Source organism: Capricornis sumatraensis, chromosome 5, assembly GCF_032405125.1.
Source record: "Capricornis sumatraensis isolate serow.1 chromosome 5, serow.2, whole genome shotgun sequence".
Classification (NCBI taxonomy): domain Eukaryota; kingdom Metazoa; phylum Chordata; class Mammalia; order Artiodactyla; family Bovidae; genus Capricornis; species Capricornis sumatraensis.
In genome coordinates this window covers 106,051,241-106,071,649 of record NC_091073.1, presented here as the reverse complement: position 1 = coordinate 106,071,649, position 20,409 = coordinate 106,051,241, and the positions used below count along the sequence as shown (strand labels likewise).

The following is a 20,409-nucleotide window of genomic DNA, read 5'->3' as shown; positions in this document are numbered from 1 at the left end:
ATATATTTTCATATCAGTAAATGTATTTCTACATAATTTTATTTCTGTCAGATTTTGATAAAGAGCTGTTATCTGCAGAGCGTGGACATAAAGCACATATGGTTATGTGTGTGTCAAGAACAATCCATGCTTTGCCAGTTGTTTTTATCTTTTAAAATAATGAGTGTTAATTGCTTAGTCGTGCACAACTCTTTGTGACCTCCTGGACTGTAGCCCGCTAGGCTCCTCTGTCCATGGGATTCTCCAGGCAAGAATACTGGAATGTGTTGCCATTTCCTTCTCCAGGGGATCTACCCGACCCAGGGATTGAAACCAAGTCTCCAGCATTGCAGGTGGATTCTATACTGTCTGAGCCATCAGGGAAGCCCTTTAAAACAATGGCCACGACTATATTAATATGATGTCAGTTATTATATAATATGAGTTAGAGAGTCCCTGTATATTTGAGCTTGGGTCAGCATATCTTGAGTTCTTCCCTGAGAGCCAATGGTAGTTTTCCTTCTATCTTCTTCACTGTGGGAGCTCTTGCCAGCAATTCAGGAGATTCCACTGAAAAAACAATCTACTTTGTGCTTATGGTGCTCTGCTTGCCCCTTGACTGGCAGAAGCTTCCACTGTGGTTCCGCAACAGGCTGCGTTCAGTCTCCCCCCTTTTCCAGACTCCTGGTAAACAACCAACCCTTTATGGTGAAAATGGTTAATACTTGATTAACCTGCCATCCTCCCACAAGTAATCTGATGAGGGGCCTCCTAGGTCATAGTCTCTCAGTTCAGCAGCTTTTCATGTGTTTTGGCTTGAGAAGCCAGGGAATAAAGCAAAGCTGCTCTTGTGCAAACAGGGAAGGGCCTGCCTTCTCCCCGACTTCCTCTCCCTTCTCCTTCTGTTCCTGCCAAGGGCCTCTCCTTGCTCAGATGACACCGTGGCTGGAGTGACCAATTTGAACCTTGGCAGTCCCTGCCCTAAACTGGTCAGGAGGAGATGATGGTGTGGGCCTGTGGGAGGGGGAGACATTCGGACCCTTTCTTCATGGCACCTAGTAAGCGACCCAATGTTTGAACTAAGTACAGAGTGGGGCCCAGTGAACACACACCTGTGTTTGTGTCCTGTTCGCGCTTCTGATGTTACTATCCTTCAGAGGTAGGCGGGTAGAGGCAGAAACGCTTACCAGACGTGGACAGGATCCTGGCTACCCAGAAGTGGGTGGGATACCTGGGGTGCTGCTGTTTCATTTGGCATGACCTGGCAGGAAAGGCAAGTGGGTGCTTCATTGTTGGCCAAGCTAAAGAAAAACTGCCCCTCTTAACATCTTACCACTTCCGTGCCATACCCCACAGGGACTTTCATGTGTATCCAGATGAGAACGAGCACCCGAAGCTGGAGTAAGTCCTGAATCTTAGGGTAGTACTGGCCCCAGCAGCAGCCAGGTAGCATGTTACTGACTTCGAGGTGCAAAGGCCCTTTTGCCTGAGCTCAGCAAGCTGGAAGGGGGTGGGGACAGAAGAGGAGACTTCCGCAGCGTTTACCACTGGAACCTTGGGCAGCTGGAGCAGTGGGAAGTCACCTTCACACTTGTCTGTAAGGCGATCTGCTAATCACCTACCACCAGGAAATGTGTGAGCCAGAGAGAGACGGTTTCCCAGGGGGCCCTCCTTCCTGTGCTCAGTCAGGAAATGCTTTTGCTTTTACAAAGTCCAAGAGAGACTGCATGTGACGTCTCCTGGCCTTCCTTGCTTCTCATTCGTCTCCAAGCTGCATGACTCATTCTTGAGAGACCCTGTCTTTCCCCCACTTTATAGCCTTTGCTTCTGCACAAGTGCTTCAACTAGCCCATTCGTTGTAGGCGTCTGTGGCTCAGTTTGCTCCGTTCATGTCTAATTTTGCCCTTGAACATCTATAGGGCTGATCTGTAGACTCATAGGAGCTTAGACATGAGAGCTTGTTCGGAGGTTCTAGCAGGGGAGTGCAGCCACTCATATATTCTTGATCGAAGACTGGTCCTCCTCCATTGGAGGTGGTTGTCCTCTTCAACTGATCTCGCATCTTTGAGAGGGTCACGTGGAGTGATGAGGGAGGAAGTGGACACCTGCCTAGCCAGCCAGATCGGCCGAATCCACCCTGGCAATCAATGGAGAGATGGGAGTCGCAAAAATCAATGGAGAGACAGGTGTCTCAGACTTGAAAAATACTTTAGAGATCATCTCATTTAACTGCTAATCACTTCATTTCACAGAGCGGGTGAGGTTAAGGTCATCCATCCTTTCAGAGGTAAGATGGGAACTGGGAGTCAGGCAGTTCGTTTTTCCAATGGTCCCTACTGCAGTCACTCCTACCCCCAGTTGTGCACTCTCTCCAAGGACCAATGCCTTCCCTATCACAGGGCCAACCTTGGATCCAAATAGGAGGCCCCTGCTCAGGACCCACATTTTAGGGGGCCTGCTCCGGTTTCCCCTAGCACGCCCCTCCCAGTGGGATGAGGAGTCAGCAGGACCAAGGCGATACGTCTGTCTGGAGCTCTTAACCTGGCCCGGAGGGAACTCGAGGGAGCAGGCCTTGGGGGTACCTGTAGGCAGTGTTTGCCGGCTAGGGCTAGGATATACGACATGGGATGTGGGCCTCACTGGTTCCCTTTCCCTGGACCTCACAGAAGTGAAGGATGTGCTTGTCCTGACCTATATTTGTGTTGTTTTCAGAAACGAGGATTCCTTGGTTTTCCTCTTCGACCTTCCTCGCCACTCTAGTCCTCCTCTCTGGCTCTGCTCTTGTTCTTTGCAATCTGCATGCGATTTCTGAGCGAGGTCTTTCCAGCCAAGCCCCCTGGGCTGTGGTCATGCTCTGCCTCTCCTGATTTGCTTGTTTAGCCACACAGTCATGCCCCTTTGCACCAGTTTTGTCTGCTGGCTCCCTCCGAGCTATTATGGTTTTCCCTGTGTGATGCCTTCTCTTCTACTGACCGTAACCAGCTGGTCCCCCTCTCCTGCTGTGCCCAGAGAGGCTGTTAGAGTGCTGACGAATGACCCGAGTCCAGGAATGACCCTCTGTAGACCTATATCTTGGTTTAAATCACTTTTCATTTCTCCATTATCTCTAACTTCTGGCTGTGTGAAGAGTATAAACTTTTTTTTTTTTTCAGGTGAAAACATTACAAACTTCAAAAGATTGTTGATACAAGGCTGAGTTTCCCAGAGAGTTTAAAGAGGCATTTTAGTATGATTTCTTGGTGAAGTTAGACATTCCTCAGCCCCAGAAAATGTTCTAGAACTCTCTTTTTTGTGTTCTTGGGCAAGTAGGTGATAGAATATTTCAAAAGTACCCCCTGGTCCCTGAAAAATAAAGCTCCTTGGAATGTGGCAGTTGCACAGTGAGAAAAAGGAGACAATTTGTATTTTTAAAAACTTAGACCAGAACCCCATAAACAGCCTGCAAAACTTAAGTAAAAGGTCATAAATAAATGAATATTTATTCAAATTGTAAGATTTTAGCAGAATGTGATTATCTTTTGTGTAAGAGTTTGCACTTTAGTATTTAAAAGTCTTTGTGGTAGTTCACGAGCCTCCTTGGAGAAGGAAATAGCAACCCACTACAGCGTTCTTGCCTGGAGACTCTCATGGACAGAGAAGCCTGGTGGTCCATGGGGTCACAAAGAGTTGGACACTACTGAGCAACTAACACATACACGAGTCTCCTTAAATATTGTCATGCAGTATTTTGCGTTGTTATTACCAATATATCCTACTAGCTCGTCTCTCTCCACCTAAGGACTTTGAGGTACATGTTTCAGCTTTGTAACACCTCCCTCCTATCCCTCAGATCTTTGACACTAATTCTGGAAGATTGGGATAGATGGGGAGGGCTTTAGGTGGGATTTTGCTTCAGAAGAACATGGATGCCTACCTCTTCCATCATGAAGCCGCATAGTAGTCACTCATAATAATTTTTTTTTGCATAAGCACTATAGTTAAATAACACTTAGACTCTTTGATCATATCATTTTACATGTTGTGTAACAACCCAGATACACCACACATACATCACATACATAACTAATACGAATGTTTCACAGATAATTACTTATTTACTATGTGTGATGCCCTCAGATAGTGTGTGTTTTATTCGATTCTGTTTCATGGAGAAGGCAATGGCTCCCCACTCCAGTACTCTTGCCTGGAAAATCCCATGGACGGAGGAGCCTGGTAGGCTGCAGTCCATAGGGTCACTAAGAGTAGGACAAACGACTGAGCAACTTCACTTTCACTTTTCACTCTCCTGCATTGGAGAAGGAAATGGCAACCCACTCCAATGTTCTTGCCTGGAGAATCCCAGGGACAGGGGAGCCTAGTGGGCTGCCATCTATGGGGTTGCACAGAGTTGGACATGATTGACGTGACTTAGCAGCAGCAGCAGCCTTAGAAAATACACCAGTCACACCCCAGTTGTTTCCACAGCCCAGGAATGGTTCATGGTTTGGAATTTAGGACTCACTGCTCTAAGTCATTCCATAAGGGTGTAAAAAAAGTTTCTTCGTCCCCGTGGGAGGCCGATGTGTCCGGAGTGGTTCACTCACACACACAAATGTGCGCACACACATCCTAGCACAGCTGGTTTCACTTCTGAGAAAAGCATGTCACAGGATTTGATGGAAAGTGTGTTTACAGAGAGGACCTGCTTGGCAGCTCCTGGCACAGCAAGTAATTGGGAACCAGCAGTTTATCCTTTTCCCTGGGTCCTAGTTTCTGACTCCAGTGGGAAATTAGATACTAGAATGTTCAGAGCACAGGGTGCAGCCGCTGTATCCCTCTTGTTCTCTCCTGCTCCCTCTTCTCCTCACCCCCACTGTTTCTCTTAAATAACAGAAACAGAAGAAAACAAAATGAAACCAACTACAAGAAAACACATGAGGCTGTTGATGCATTTCCCAGTTTTTATGAGACTGTCTCACACTGTTGGCTACTTTCGAATGTTTTGCCCAATTTCCTTTGATCTGTCTCCCAAGATACAGGGTGATGCTTTATTTTGGGCGAGGCTGGCAGCTGCCTTCAACTGCTCTTTTCCTTGGAGCTATGCGAGCACAGCCGTAAAGTTTATTTTTGCATCTCACCACAGGACAAAAATCCACATTCTCAATCGAGCTTTGGACACTCCGATTTAACAACTTGTGAAAAATTTCTTGGCCCAGATAAATGTCTCTCTAAATTAAGACCTTGCTCCCGGAAGCCCGAGAATTCATTAAGCCATAATTAGCCATGATCACTGATGATTTAAAGTACAGTAATAAAGGAGAAGTTTATACTGAGCTCTGAATGCACGGCTGAAGAGTCTGTACTATGATTGACTTTATATAGGTTTTGTTTTAAAATAATTCTTCCATTTCATCTGGTGCCTGACTTTTCTCCAGCCAGCCCTTTATGCAAGCAGAATAACAGCTGTCATCCAAGCTCCCAGTGCTGCAGGGCATGGCATCTGTCCCAATGCCACCAGGGAAAGTACCACGTCATTTCAGACCAGCATATCAGCCCCGAGGTCCTAGGCTTTCCCATACAGAGTCGTCAGTGGAAAGAAAACAGCAAGCCCTCTGCAAAGGTGTATTTGTTCCAGCAAAGCCAGAGTACCCCAGACAGGGATTCTCTCATTATTCTGTTAGCTGGTCAAGGGAATTAACTTTGACCATATTATTCAAGTCCTGAGTTCGGGCAGCAGTTCAGAGGACATTGCTGAACATTGAACTGCTGCCTAAAGTCAGGGCTTAAGTAATATGATTAAAAGCACACAGCCATGGTACTGAGATCTAAATTCAGGTTTCTTATCCTGAGAGTTCATCGCCCTATTCTGGTGAATATTACTGACTTAGTAATTCTGAAGCCATCTCATCAGCTCTCTTGGTATCCATCGTAGGGACAGGGCTTATAATTTCCATTTTCCTAAACAAAGCTCAGGTTTGACTTCCTGACGCTTGACTTAGGCTAAGGAACACCCATTACTCTTTTATCCGTCTCTTGCATTTTATCTTGTCATTTCCAGAGATCTGCCAAGAAATGCATGTTTTACCTTGTTGCTTTTATTTGTATCAACATCACGGAAACTTTGTTGGTACATATCTCATTGCCATCAGAGTCGTTGGGGCCCTTCTGTCTGTAGTTTAGTCACTGCTGAAAGTAATCTTTTCTTGTTTAACAGTGGACATAGCTCTTGACTGTGCTGTTGTCAATATAATATTTTTTCAGGGGGCCGTGCCATACAGCTTGCAGGATCTTAGTTCTTTGACCAGGGATCAAACTCAGGCCTCAACAGTGAAAGCATTGGGTCCTAACCACGCAACCACCAGAGAATTTCCTCAATATGATATTAATGTCACTGATTTAAGAAGAATCTACTTAACTGAGAAGTCTTTTGATCATTAGTTTTATTAGGTTATAGGTTGGGGTCCCATGCTGTACTGAATTGGAAAGTACATGAGCTATGGAGTCAGATGGATTTGCGTTTACATCTTCGGTCTTCTAGTAACCAGTTACATGTCTTTGAGACATTTATGTAGTGCCTCGTATGAAGTTCTAGAACTCAGTCGGTGGACACTCAATCATTGATAATTTTCTTTGGTTATGACAAAAAATGAATGTTTCTATTGTGTGAATGTTTATGAATTTCCCAAACTTTATCTCATCATGGAAATCTATTTTGGGGATGGATGAGCTAACCTGCTTTCCTTGGGTAGAATCCCTCTGTTGCTGATGGATGGGGCCTTCAGAGCGTCAGCCTTCCCACCAGTTTACCTTCACTAATCTGAGCGGGAGAAGCAGCAGCAAACAGCACATTGTAAATTACTGTTGCTTTCCACAGAAATTTCAAACTGAAAAATCAATTTTAGACTACATGTTTGCTTCTCTTAAAGAGCTGCATTATAAACTGTTAGAAATCAGGGGCCATTAAACAACAATTTTCATTTACAGTGGATTCAGCACATAATTATCTTTGAGTTTGGAAAGGATGTGCTGATGAATGCCAAGGAAAGCATCGTACACCTCTAAAGATACACGCCTCCGTGCTCACCCAGTCAGACCTAGATGGTCCTTCTTCCAAACTGGCAGCAGTTTACACCTGTGGCTGGGGGCCCAATTTGAGCTTCAGGCACTATACCATCGGGGCTTAGGTGCATCGGCCTGTTAGAGGTTTGCCTTCAGGATGAACTCTTGAGCCTCCTGGGAGACTCTTCATCCTAGGGAAAGGGTCCCAGACCTCATGATCTCAATCAGAAATTGGAAGGGAGGAGTGATTCCAAGTATTGCGTGGAACTGGTTTCCTCAGTGATTCATGCTCTCAAGACTGGACAAGAGGCAGGGAACAGGCAGGAAGGTTGTAGGAACTGTTGGTAAAAATGGAAATGGCAGTTTCACTTTAAAAAACACCTTAAGAGGGACTTTCCTGGCTGTCCAGTAGTTGAGACTCCATGCTTCTAATGCAGGTGGCACAGAATCGATCCCTGGTGGGTGAATTAAGATCCCCCCTTGTCTGCCTCCTGGTGCAGCCACCCCCTAAATAAAATAGAATAACAGGACATTAAATTTTTAAAAAATACACACTTTAAAATGTCAGAGCAAAAGTGAATGGCTTTGATGACATCTGGAAATCTGCTGTCTAATGGAAGTCTGGATGGAGGGATGACCCCCCACCCCACCCCACGCACAGAGCACAGCTGAGCTTCAGCACCTTGGTGCTGTAGTACAGGCAGCAGGGTGCCCCGTGGAAGCGGGGCTGCCCATCAGGAGTGGCAGCTAGTGGTATAGACATGGCCTTCAGCAGGCTACCAGGGAAACAGCGAGGCCCCTTTCTGTAGTGTAGCTGCTGACAAAGAGCCTGTTAACTGGTACATGAGAGGAGGCCAGAATACGAGAGAAAAGGTTTGTGCCATGCAGTCAAATGTGGCTCTTATCTGAGGGCTCGCCTTTGCCTCTGCCCCCAGGATTTCCAGAAATATAGCAGGGAGAACCCAGAGAGGGCTTTGGGGCTGGCACGACAGACGGTCGTCAATAAAATGTGTGCCACTGCCTGCCAGATGTCAGCTCTGCCGGAAGGAATGTTCATCCAGGAGGAGCGTGTGTCAGAGGTCACTCAGCTCTAAGCTTTGAAAAGGCAGCCGTGCAGGAAGGCGGTGCTCCTGGGAGTTCTTGGGAGAAGAGAGAAAGCGTGAGGAAAAGAACTTGCTGCATCATAAGATCCTTTAGCTGCAAACTTCTGATTATTTTTTCTATCTTATTGATGTATAATTAACAAGTAAATTTGTGAGATATTTGAAGTGTACAGCATAATGATCTGATATACATATACATTGTAAAAGGATTCCTCACATTGAGTAATGACCACATCTATCCCCTCACCTACTTACCTTGTTTTATTTTTATTTTTTGGTGAGCACATTTAAGTTCTACTCCCAGCAATTTTCAATTATATGATACAGTGTTACCTGTGTGTGTGTGTGTGTGTGTGTGTGTGTGCGCGCACACGCACACACTTGGTCATGTCTGTCTTTGAGACTACATAGGCGGTAGCCTGCCAGGCTTTCTCTGTCAATGGCATTATCTTGGCAAGATTACTGACGTGGGTTGCTATGTGCTCCTCCAGGGGTTATCACCTGTAGCCACCATATTTTGCACTAGATCCTCAGACCTTATTTATTTTATAGCTGAAAGTTTGTACCCTTTTACCAAACTTCCTGTCTCCCATTCCCCCAGCTCCTGACAACCACTTTCTACTATTTCTAAGTTCAACTCTTTTTTTTTTTTAAGATTCCATGTGTAAGTGACTTCATATGTTATTTATGTTTCTTTATCCAGCTTATTTCACTTAGCATAATGACCTCCAGGTTCACCCATGTTGTCACAAATGACACAATTCCCCAAAGGAGAATTTAAAGTCAGCACACCATTAGTATTACTCAGCCTTGAGTAACACACAGAATTCTTTTAAAAAACATATTGCATATTGCTTGAATATATATAAATGTAAACCAGTCTATACGACTTTTGATTATACTTCTGGATTACTATAAAGCAAGAAAACATACAACTAAGTACTGAAAAGACCTCCATATTAATAGAATTTAATGATATTAAATAATGGGATGAATGATTTTGTTTTGCTTACCTTAAGACCACTGTTGGGGCTTCCCTGGCGGCTCACACAGTAAAAAATCTGCCTGCAATGTAGGAGACTTGGGTTCGATCCCTGAGTTGGGAAGATCCCCTGGAGAAGGGAGTGGCAGCCCACTCCAGTATTCTTGCCTGGAGAATCCCATAGACAGAGGAGCCTGTTGACCTATAGTCTATGAGGTCACAAAGAGTTGGACACTACTGAGCAACTAAACACACACACACATACAAGACCACTGTACAAGGTAAAAATAGGGTGTAGATGGAGCCACACAGGGGTTGTTAGGACTTCCCTAGTGGCTCAGACGGTAAAGCGTCTGTCTACAATGCGGGAGACCTGGGTTCCATCCCTGGCTCGGGAAGATCCCCTGGAGAAGGAAATGGCAATCCACTCCAGTACTGTTGCCTGGAAAATCCCATGCACAGAGGAGCCTGGTAGGCTACAGTCCATGGGGTCACAAAGAGTCGGACACGACTGAGCAACTTCACTTTCACACACACACACACAAGACAAGTGTACAAGGTAAAAACAGGGTGTAGATGGAGCCACACGGGGGTTGTTCAGTTCAGAAGGCCTGTGCTGCCTGTGCTGTGGGCTCCAGTTCTGGCCCTACTCTTACCCATTTAACTGCTAGAGCAATATCATTCTTACAGCCACCTGTCCCTACCTGGCATAAACCTGGGAGAACTCATTTAATTGGTACTGGTCACGGGTGGGGAGGTTGAGGGAAGCTGCAGACTTGGGAATATTTTGCTTACCTGCAGAATGCGCTGCAGTGGGCGGCAGCTTATCTGCAAATGCCCGGAGTTCTTCTGCCAATGAGTGATTTGCTGATGTTTTCCAGTGAACTTGTCTGGCTTTCTCATGTCCTCCTCATAGCATGAATTTTCTGAAACTCTTGAGACTCAACAATCATCTTTACGCTGCTCACACAGAATCCATCCCCAAGGCTCCAGTTTGGGAGCCTGGGCTGGAAGATCCTCTTCTGTGGCTGCACTGTTCAGAATTTGCGAAGAATGTCACCGTCTGCTTCTTTTGTGACCTGTCACACAGACCAGAACATACTATTCTCATCCCGAACCCTTCCCCTTTTAAGGCTGTGTGCAGTTGTCCCCTTTGGGGCAGAACAACTTCTATTTTTTTTTGGCTCCCGTTCTCTGTCTTTCCCTGCAGAAACATTAGAACCTGCATCAGAGCATGGCTTCTGCAGTCCTGGCTGTGAACCTGTGTCCAGCTGAGCCGGCTTCTTTGCTCCTTCGTATTTGGGCTTCATTTCTGCCTGTGGAGGTGCTGCGAGCCTTCAAGGACCACAGTCTTGAGAGGCCCATGGCTGCTGGCCTCCCTGCCCTTCCTGTTTTCCTCTCTATCTCTCCCCTTCTTTTTAGATCTGCTATCTGAGCACCTGCTGCTCAGTGATGCTGCTGGCCACCCCTTCAGTTGTTCTCTGCTGGGCATCTCTTTCTCCACGCTTTTCTCCTTTCTTGCATCTTCTTTGGTATTTCTCTTCTCTTGGGTAAATGAGTTCTTCCATGTCAACATCCCTAACCAATTCTTGCTTCTTTTTTTCTCAGTGGCTGACAAACAGATCCCAGGATGATCAGGGGTGATTTGGGAGTGTTGAGGTGACTCTTAGAACAGCATAGAATGGACAAGCTGCTCATGGGGGTGGATTCTGAGCCCCATAAGTTCTGTGAGTCCGGTGCTGGAAGACAGTGGTATCTGTGTCTTCATCAGAGGAATCTTTTTCTTGGCACTGTGTTCTAATTCAGACACAAAGCCACAGGAGCCTCCCTGGAGCCTGGGGTGGAGATCACTGACAAGCGTTCTCTCTCGTCTCTGAGATGCCCTTCATGGTTTTGATTTGTTGTGTTTGCAGAACTCTCCTGCAGCAGCTGCAGAAGCTTCAGACTTTGGTGATGGGCAAGGTTTCTCGCACCTGCAAGCTGGCCGGCACGCAGACTGGCACATGCCTCATGGTGAGTTTCCCAAATGAACAGCACCATCACCAACCCGGCCTACTCCCCAGGCTCCAGCCTCTCCCCAGCTTGCCACGTCCAAGTGCTGGGGGCTGGAGGAACCACAGCTCGCTCCGAGGCTGCTTCTCTCCTATGATGTGACAGCGATTGACCTGGGTGCGGTCTGCTGGCCTGAGAGGAGAGAGTCGTCTTTCCAGACCTCCCAGGAGTCGCAGGTCTGCAGGCTTGCTCTGTGCATCTTGGAACTGATGGCGCCCACGTTCTCTCCTCCCCCTGCAGGTCGTGGTGCTGTGCTTTGCCGTAGCGTTCGGCAGCTTCTTTCAGGGCTATGGGCCCTATCCTTCTGCCACCAAGATGGCCCTGCCCAGCCAGCATTCCCTGCAGGAACCCTACACATCCTCCGTGGGTAAGATAGCGCTCAGCAGCTGGGGAGGGGTCTTGTTTCTTTTCTCTTTCATTTCTCAAAGCTTAACTTTCTGAAAGAAGTCTTATGTGAAAGTCTAAATTTTTTTTTTTGATGGGAGAACTGTATTAAATCACTTGGTTTGAAATAGCTCTATGGTAAGCCTCCTTGGGTACAGAGCAGTGGTCTCAAAATCATTTCTCTATAAAGACGCATATATATATATATATATATATCTCCATTCCTTGGGAGGAGACAATTCAATGTCACTGTTCCCTCTCTCCCATAAAAAACATCGGTTGAAGAGCATCAACACAAACGTCTGCCCCCAAATTACTGAGTGTGTAGTTAGCTGTCATCACTCTGACCTCCAGGATTTTGCAGGAATTGTTCTTGGCTTCTGCTTATGTATGAAAGCCTAATGTTTAAAAGGTGGTGAAAGTGTAACTTCTCCACAGAAGGGAGGAAGAGGGCCATGGGAAGTCTGGTGCCCAGGCCACTTGTTGGGTCTCCCCTTCTGCACCTCACACACTGGGCTGAGACACCACTGGGAATTCTCTAGAGCTCCACAGAGCATGGCTTTCAGACTTCTGCTCTAGACTGTGTTCCTGGCAGATTCTGACATCTGCTTTTTGAGTTCTGACGCGGGGCGGGATGGGCATTTGCAGGGAAGGGATGGGGGAGCCGTAAGTTTTCCATCACATTTTAAAGGAATTCCACTTAGTGGAAATCATGTTACCACAGTAAGCATCAGCCCGTGAGACAATCAGCCCGTGTTACAAAGTATAATGCCCAAGATTTAGATAATTTTGGAGACACAGGTGTTAGATGTGATAATCTCATCTAGATCAATGATCTCTTTTAAGTATGTGGTAAATAAAGGGATGGTATGTAGGGATCATGAAATAGATACATAAGCTAGTAAGAACAAGTGTGAAATTAGGGGGACTGGATTTTGAGGGTAGGCATAATTTTGTGGTTCTGAAACATCTGAGGTAGGTGTGTCTCTGGCCAGGTATGTGACAGAAGGTCCAGCATTTCAGCAAATAATTTCAGTGGTCTCCTGGGGAATTCTCTTTTTTTTTTTCTTTTTCCTCCAAGGGAATATATTTCTAAATTTAAATGGAAGCTGATGAGAGCAAAGTTTCTATGTTGTGCAAAGTTGCTCCCAAGCCATCTAGCTATGCAACTGTTCTATGAAACAAGAGTGTGTGTCTCCGTTGTTTGATTTATGGCTTTGGCCTTGTGTCTCCTCTCTAGATTTTAAATGAAAACACAGTTTTCTGCCTTTGTACCTTCTCCCTGTGCAAGACCTACTCATTGAGGATGCTTACTTTAGCTGAGTCTGGACACCTCCAGAAATTTGACTCCTCCAGATGGTTGTGAGGGGGGGGTGGTGGCCTGGAGGGGAGTTTTATTTTCAAAGCAGTGGGGGTGGCCGTTTCCTTCCTGGTATTTGTTCTCCTATTGTTCTTCCAGCACTTTATAATTGGTATCATTTTTCAGCACACCAAACTCTGAAATCCTAAAGCCTTTATAGAAAGCCAACTCCAGTTGGCACCAAGTCCTGGGCAACAAGGACCCGTGAATTATCATCTTCTCCCCGCCCTGAGCATCTAGGGGGAGGTGTGATGTAACACCTGTTACTTTGCTTTGTTCTCAGTGAGATCCAGGAACCTGCTGATCTATGAGGAACATTCTCCCTTGGAGGAGCCGCCCAGTTCTGCCTCAGCTGGGGAGCTGGGACGCTGGGACCGAGGCTCTGCTCTGCTTAGGGCAAAAGGGCTGGAGTCCAGGCCAGACGTGGATCTTCCTCATTTCATTATCTCAAATGAGACCAGCCTGGAGAAATCAGTGCTTTTGGAGCTGCAGCAGCACATGTAAGTCAAACAGACACGGGTTCACCTCCTCTAAGGCACCAGTGATGGGTTATGAGTCAGCAAACTGCAGCGTGCAGACTAGACTTTCTCATTGGCCTGGTCCAACCCTCAGCTTTTTCAGGACCTATTTCCAGCACCTGGGCTCTGGAGAGTCCGTTGTCTGTCAACAGCTGGCCCTCACAGAGACTGGGGAAGAGACATGGTGAAAGCTGGCCCCGTATCTGCTATGCCACTGGGGAGCTGGCAGTGGAGGCCCCAAGAACTGGGGAAAGGGCTTGACTCCCTTCCTCCCTGTCTTCTTCCTCTCCTCAGAGTCTCACAAGTAAACATACAGTCCAGTAACAGCAGTGTACTTGCGATGCAAATGCTGCCTCAAGGCACATTTCCAAGCTTCCTTCCACCTAGAGATACATATATGTCACGTTATATGTCAATATGTAGTTTTATGATTTACATGTAAATAAACATGCATTAGGGCTTCGGACACAACTGAGCGACTTCACTTTCACTCTTCACTTTCATGCACTGGAGAAGGAAATGACAACCCACTCCAGTGTTCTTGCCTGGAGAATCCCAGGGACGGGGGAACCTGATGGGCTGCTGTCTGTGGGGTCGCACAGAGTCGGACATGACTGAAGCGAGTTAGCAGCAGCAGCAGCAGGGCTTTCCAGGTGGCACTAGTGGTAAAGAACTTGCCTGACAGGGAAGGAGACATAAGAGACCCAGATTCGATCCCTAGGTCAAGAAGGTCCCCTGGAGTGGGGCATGGCAACCCATTCCAGTATTCTTGCCTGGAGAATCCCATGGACAGAGGAGCCTAGCGGGCCACAGTCCATGGAGTCACAAAAAGTTGGACACGACTGAAGTGACTTAGCACACTTGCAAACATGCGTCGTGTCCAACTCTTTGCGACCCCATGGACTGTAGCCTATCAGGCTTCTCCGTCCATGGGATTTTCCAGGCAACAGTGCTGGAGTGGGGTGCCATTTCCTTCTCCAGAGGATCTTCCCGACCCAGAAATCGAACCTGGGTCTCCCGCATTGCAGGCAGACGCTTTACTGTCTGAGCCACCAGGGAAGCAATACTTAGATAGTTATATATGAATACTGAAGCACACTTTGAGAGGCACTGTTCTTGTGTTTCCATTATTGAGAATAACATATATTTGTCTCCAATTCTCCATGAGTCGTTTCCTTTAGATAGTGACGAGGAAGAGTCCTTGTATAAACATAAAGACTTGTATAACTGCTGGGGATTGTTATCCTGCAGGGGAGGTACCTGGGTACACTAAATGGCACGGGAAGGAGTATCTGCATACAGTCCTGGTTATACGTGGTGTGCTTGGTGGTCTAGCAGAACTCGTGCCTCCTAGAGATAACGCTATTCCAATACAAGTAGGAAAGTTTTTGTTTCAAATTTTTTAGCTTTCTTCACCTAATGCTTCAGGGGAAACTTTGTAATTATATATACTTTTACATATTTATATTCTACATGCATATTTAACATTTATAGCACTTATTAAGAACTAGGTAAGTGTGACATATAAATCCTCTGAAATGCTTTACAAGGTTAGACATTACTATTATTTCCTAGAGAGAATTGTAGAAGCCAGAGAAGACTTAGCCATTCAACAACTTGGCTCATGACAAAAGTCTTCTCTCCTCTTGTCTCTGCTATTCAAGCCCGCATTGAAATCCCTCTTGTTCTAGGATGTCTCCCTGATACCAGAGCCCTCATCACCTTCCTCTGGACGCCTAGGAGATGTTCTAGGCTGTTACACAATGTAATAATGCATTTATTTTCTGTGATATATTTATTGTTATTTCATGATAGTTTGGGGTTTGTTTTTTTTAAACCTTCATCTAGAATCTTTTAATCTTTATAAAGGTTTCATCTTTATCTAAATTTTTAAAAAAATGTTTATTCTAGACTAAGGATCAGCCTTTATCCTTTTATTTTCTCCTTCCCAGGGTTTAGCATGGGGTATTTATTTATCCTCAATAAATACAGTAATTGTAAGCAACATACAAGGAATCGGTGTCAAGCCACCATGTTTATCCTCTGGGTTGGGATGTCTCCTTTGGCATGAGGATAAAGGAGGAATGTGGACGGTGGACAGGCAGGTAGCAAGAGGCCTTGGAACAGAGCAGTGCTGCTGGGAGGGGAGAAGACAAGAGGCATGCGTGGGCCAGCCCGCTGAGTCCAGTCACGGGGTGATTGCGCCCTCCTGCCAAGCATGATGGTGAGACTTCTTTCCCCTTCTGATGCCTTTGCAGGGTCAGCACCAACCTGGAGGGGAATGAGACACTAAAAGTTGTAGAACTCGACAGAAGAGTGAACGCCACCTTTTAAAGAGGCTATCGCCACCTCCCTCTGTCTCTTCACTTTGCCTTTACCTCTCCAAGCCACCTTTTGTCATAAGCTTTTCCTTTTTGCCCACCCAATCTGGACGAAGACCTGGACCAGCGGTCCTGGCTGTGGATGGGAGGACGGACGGCCTGGAATTTCCGCCTGCGGTGAGAGAGCGCCTCCCCCGGTCCCACGTCCCTCCCTGCAGAGGAGCCCGCCCCCGTCCCTCGCTTACTGCCATAGGCAATTATCTTCGGTCGGGGTGGGACAAGCAGGCTTGTTTCTACCGACAGTGCCAAAAAGATACGGCCCGAGTCTCACCAGGGTGGGTGTGACTGCCTTCCTGAAGAAGAGCTGACTGTTGTTCACTCTAGACCCCACAAAAATTTACCAGGATGCTCGTTGGAATCTGGCGAAGCACTGACTGACGTCCTGCCTTCCTCAGCCTGGCTCAGCGGTGCCCCGCGGGCGCCCCCTGCCGCTCTGCCCTGGGCCCCGGCCCAGGGTCCCTTCGCCGGAGCAAGGCGCCCCCTTCGTACTCTCAGGCCGCAAGTGCAATGCCTGAAGGAATCAGGCTTCTCTACTCCAGGCAAACCTGCCCCGTCATGTTGCTTGTAGGATTTCTCCACAGTCTGTGTCCCCACACGCCCCTAGTTCTGCCTCCCTGGCTTCTCCTCCCCATTTGTAAATAGTATTTATTAGCTTGCAGAGGCTTCCCCGGGCGACCACTGAAGACATCGGGACGCCTCCCCTCCAGGCTCACAAGGTCCTCTGTTGGCCTGTGGAGCGAAGAGGGCAGCCTGGACTCTGGGATTCCCCATTCTTCCAGGCCGTGTTTTGTTTTGTGTTTTCTTCTTCTTTTTTTTTTTGGCTGGAGGCTTCTAATTATAGTTGGGGAACCTCCCTAAGCATGTGTCCTCCTGGAGCATGAACTCAGAGGGGAAGAGGGAGCAGGGCTCAGGTCTGAGGCTCTGTGGACAGGTGCTTTTTCTGCCCTGTGCCCATGCCAGGGAAGCCCTGACCCCATGCCAGGGAAGCCCTGACCCCAGGCGTTTCAGACAGCCATGCTAGCTCAGTTTTCCCCACCTGCCCCGACACGTCTGCCTTCCCTTCCTCTTCTGCCTCCATACAGAGGCTGGGCCTGAGGCCTGCTCCTGGGGTCAGAGCAGGTGACATTTGTGTATCTGTGTCTTACCTTTTCTAGTCAGGTTTGGCCACTTTGCAGCTCACCCAAAGAGACACGACCTAATCCCCCAACCTACTTTTTTTTTTTAATGATTAAGAGTAACTTTTGTAGTTTTAAAAAAAAGCTTTCCTTTTTCATACAAATAAGAAATAGAAATAGACTTTTTATTGTATCATGTAGAAGGCTCCCCTTAAATGTTTTTCCCTAACTTGTAAAAGATTTTGTGTAAGAAATTTGCTCACACTTTGGTTTTTTATTTTTAGAAGTAGCTGAAGCACTTCTAGTTTGAACTCTCTTGTCTCTGGTTTTCTCATCTCTTTTGTCGTTGGAACCTGTACTTAGGAGAGATTAAGCCACTTCTGGGCCTTCTGTTCCATATCAGCCACAGAATTTGGCGTCATTAGCATTTGCCATGAGACCTCATAAGCAGTGGACTCACTGGACATGAGTCTGAGCAAACTCTGGGAGATAGTGAAGGACAGGGATGCTTGGCGTGCTGCAGTCCCATGGAGTTGCAAAGCTTCAGATACGACTTAAAGACTGAACAACAAACTCATAAGCAGATCTGGTACCTTCAGGGCTCATCGTCAGTGATTCCTCTCACTCCCTACTGTGATGGAGAAAGTTCCCACAGGGAGATGGCCAAGTTCCCTTCTTGGCACTGTGTAAAGCTGGATCAGGATCGCAGTGGTCACCTCTCACTTCCCCATACCTTGGCCAGCAAAGGGTGAGACCAGACAGGCTGGGCTGTGTGGGAGGAGGGTTGCTAGTACATGCCCTGTTCCCTTCTGTTTCTCTCTACTTTCCTCTCTCCTTCTCTTCTGCTCTCGACCTTCCTGGATCTGGCTGGTGTCTGCCAACCAAGAGCCATTACTGACCCATCCCTCTCTTTAATATGTCATGTAATTATCAGGCACAGGCAGCGCATGGGGTGGGGTCAAGGGTGGCTAAGAAGGTGAGAAGGTAGTATTAACTCTAGTATTTGGATGATTAGAAAGTGAAGCTTTTCCTGTGTCCATGAGAATGGGTCAGCTTACCCACCTGACACACTGGAACCAGATTGGGTTTTTAAGGCTCCTGGATTAGCCCAAGTGGGAAACCTCTTCTTCTGAGTAAAGAGGAAGAAAGCAAAGGAGAACCAACTCCTAGGGCCCATCCTTAGTGCCTTGAGGATTTTATTTTCTCACTTGACCTCACTCTTTCCGGTCCTCCAAACAGCAGGGTTTGATCTCTGGGCAGCCATTCTTCCAGAACTGAATCTGTGTCTAGAGACCGAGGACATCAGCCTGAGGGCTCAAATGGCCATTGTAAGGGGACTCCAGGACCAGTTGCTGCTATTATGAGAAAGACCTCCGCTCCCCACTCCTTGCTTAGGCAAAGAAGAGGAACTAAACAGTTACCCCTTTAGGAGAATGTAATGGAGTTCAGAGGATGCAGAAGAGTTGGATAACACCAGATTGGTTCTAAATAGTTAATGTGCACCTTTTCTCTTCCAGGGTTAAGCTCACAATGTCAGTGGATTTGTTTTCCCCCTAGAACTATCCCATACCATAGATGAGTCAGTAATACTTGGTTAGCCCTGAAGATGTTAAATAGTGAGTGGCAGGCTTTCGGCTTCGGAACCTCAGTTTAGGAAAATTTGAGACTGTTAGCACAACCATCAGTCATAAAGAATCAATGTTCATGATAAATATATTAATATATTTTCCATCATGTCAGCAGATTTTCCTCTTCCCTTTCTTTGATTAGCCTAGTGGAGGAGATGTCTTGTAAAAAGTTCAGAGAACACGTACTTTTTTTACTGGGTGAAACCTGAGTAACCCAGACTCCCCAGCGTGGTTCTATTCACAGCTCTGGACTTTGCACTTAGAAATGGCTACTGTAAATGAAAGGCCTCAGTCCCAAGTTTAAGAAAGGATTTCTGTGAAGTGTTAGGACTCTGGAGCCTAGCTCACATAAAGAGAGTGTTACATAAAAATCTGACAGCTGAATTAGGTTGCTCCTTTTGGGCAGGAGGTGGGGATGAGTTTTGACACCAGTACAGGCAAAATTAGATAACCTTTTTATTAGTATAAATGATTTTGATATAGAGACCTAATTTATAGAGTGTGAAAACAACTTTTAGTGCAACTTATTTACAAACCAACTATAAATACTGTGGGTTTTTTTCCTTCCTCATGCCTGAATACCAAGAGAGGGCTGTGATTTGCCATGTGTCCTTGGAGCAAAAGTGTTGAACTGGTTCACCTTTGTTCTGGCAGTGAGTCAGTGTCCAGAATTTTTGACACAAGTGTTTTATTAAATTTTTTTTTTTTTTGCACTTTGTGTCTCCTTCCTCTGTATTCTCAAACTGAGCAAAAGACAAGGATCAGAGGCCCTTCAGGGCCAGCTCCTCTGAACACACATGTCGTTTGTGTGCAGGGTGCATGCTCAGAGACCTCCCACTTCCCATCGGGGAGATGGAGCATCTGTGCGGCCTTGCTAATGTGGAGAAATGGGAGATGGAGGCTGTAGCCTCCCCCTTCTCTGCCAAGTGCTCTTGTCAGTAATTCAGTTCTGTGGAGTCCAGTCTTCATTCCAGACACTAGCTCTCCTGCTTGCAGTGCAGACAGGCCATTAGCAGGTAGTGCTCTGGTCAAGGTCATTTTCTTTGAATGCTTCTTAGTGGAGACAGTTAGGAGACATGTGATCAGTTGAGACCCTCTGGGAGGACAGCTCTGGGAGAGAGTAGAGGCCTATGAAGCAGCCAGAGACGGAGTTCAGATTCTTCTTTCACTCACTCATCCATCCATTCATTCACTGAGTTGTCATTCATTCCCAAGAAAGAGTGTTGCAAGAGGCCCTAGTGAGTATTGGGGAATAAGGGGCCTGAGGAAGCTTCATTAATCAATAACTATTCGAACGGCCCAAGTGGCAGCTGTCTCTCTTTCCCTCCCTGCCCCCACCCCTTGCATGGGTGCACACACAAGAATACCTTCCTCCCTTGTCTTGGACACTCATTTGTGCATTACATGTGCCTTATATTTGAATCCAGGATGACTGAGGGCCACCTTGTCATTGGGAGATTTTGTATACACCCTTGTAGTACTAAATTGAAGTGGGTTTGGACGATGAAACTTCCAAAGCCTCAAAAAATGGTTTCTTAAAAGTGAGCCTTGATCACATCTATACATCAGGAGAAAAGAAACAGTAACGTCCATTAGGAAAATCCCATGTTTCCAAGGTGCGGTCACATCAAAAAATGGCCAGCCGGGATTCAAGGTATTATAAATCCTCAGAGCAGAACATTTTCTTGGCACAGAAGAATCCAATGCCTTTGAGGATTCAGGCTCCATGTCTCCGAGGCCAAAGGGTCAGTACCACCTACTACAGGACATATTTCATGTTGTCATTTTGGGTAACAGAAAATTCAGGAATGCTATGTCTGGGTTTCTAGAAGGAAGGAAAATGATAATTCTTGAACACTTACTAAATGC

At 46.5% G+C, this 20,409-nt stretch overlaps 1 protein-coding gene across 1 annotated transcript in view; it reads left to right on the top strand.

Moving 5' to 3' along the window:
• Positions 1-16,811, top strand: part of CREB3L2 (cAMP responsive element binding protein 3 like 2) — a 124,284-nt gene extending 107,473 nt beyond the window's left edge. The window contains exons 9-12 of the mRNA XM_068973120.1: positions 11,016-11,115; positions 11,395-11,521; positions 13,182-13,398; positions 15,675-16,811. Of these exons, the coding sequence (XP_068829221.1) occupies positions 11,016-11,115; positions 11,395-11,521; positions 13,182-13,398; positions 15,675-15,750 (520 nt within the window). The 3' untranslated portion in view covers positions 15,751-16,811. The remainder of the gene's footprint in view (positions 1-11,015; positions 11,116-11,394; positions 11,522-13,181; positions 13,399-15,674) is intronic.
• The last annotated feature ends 3,598 nt before the right edge of the window (positions 16,812-20,409 follow it).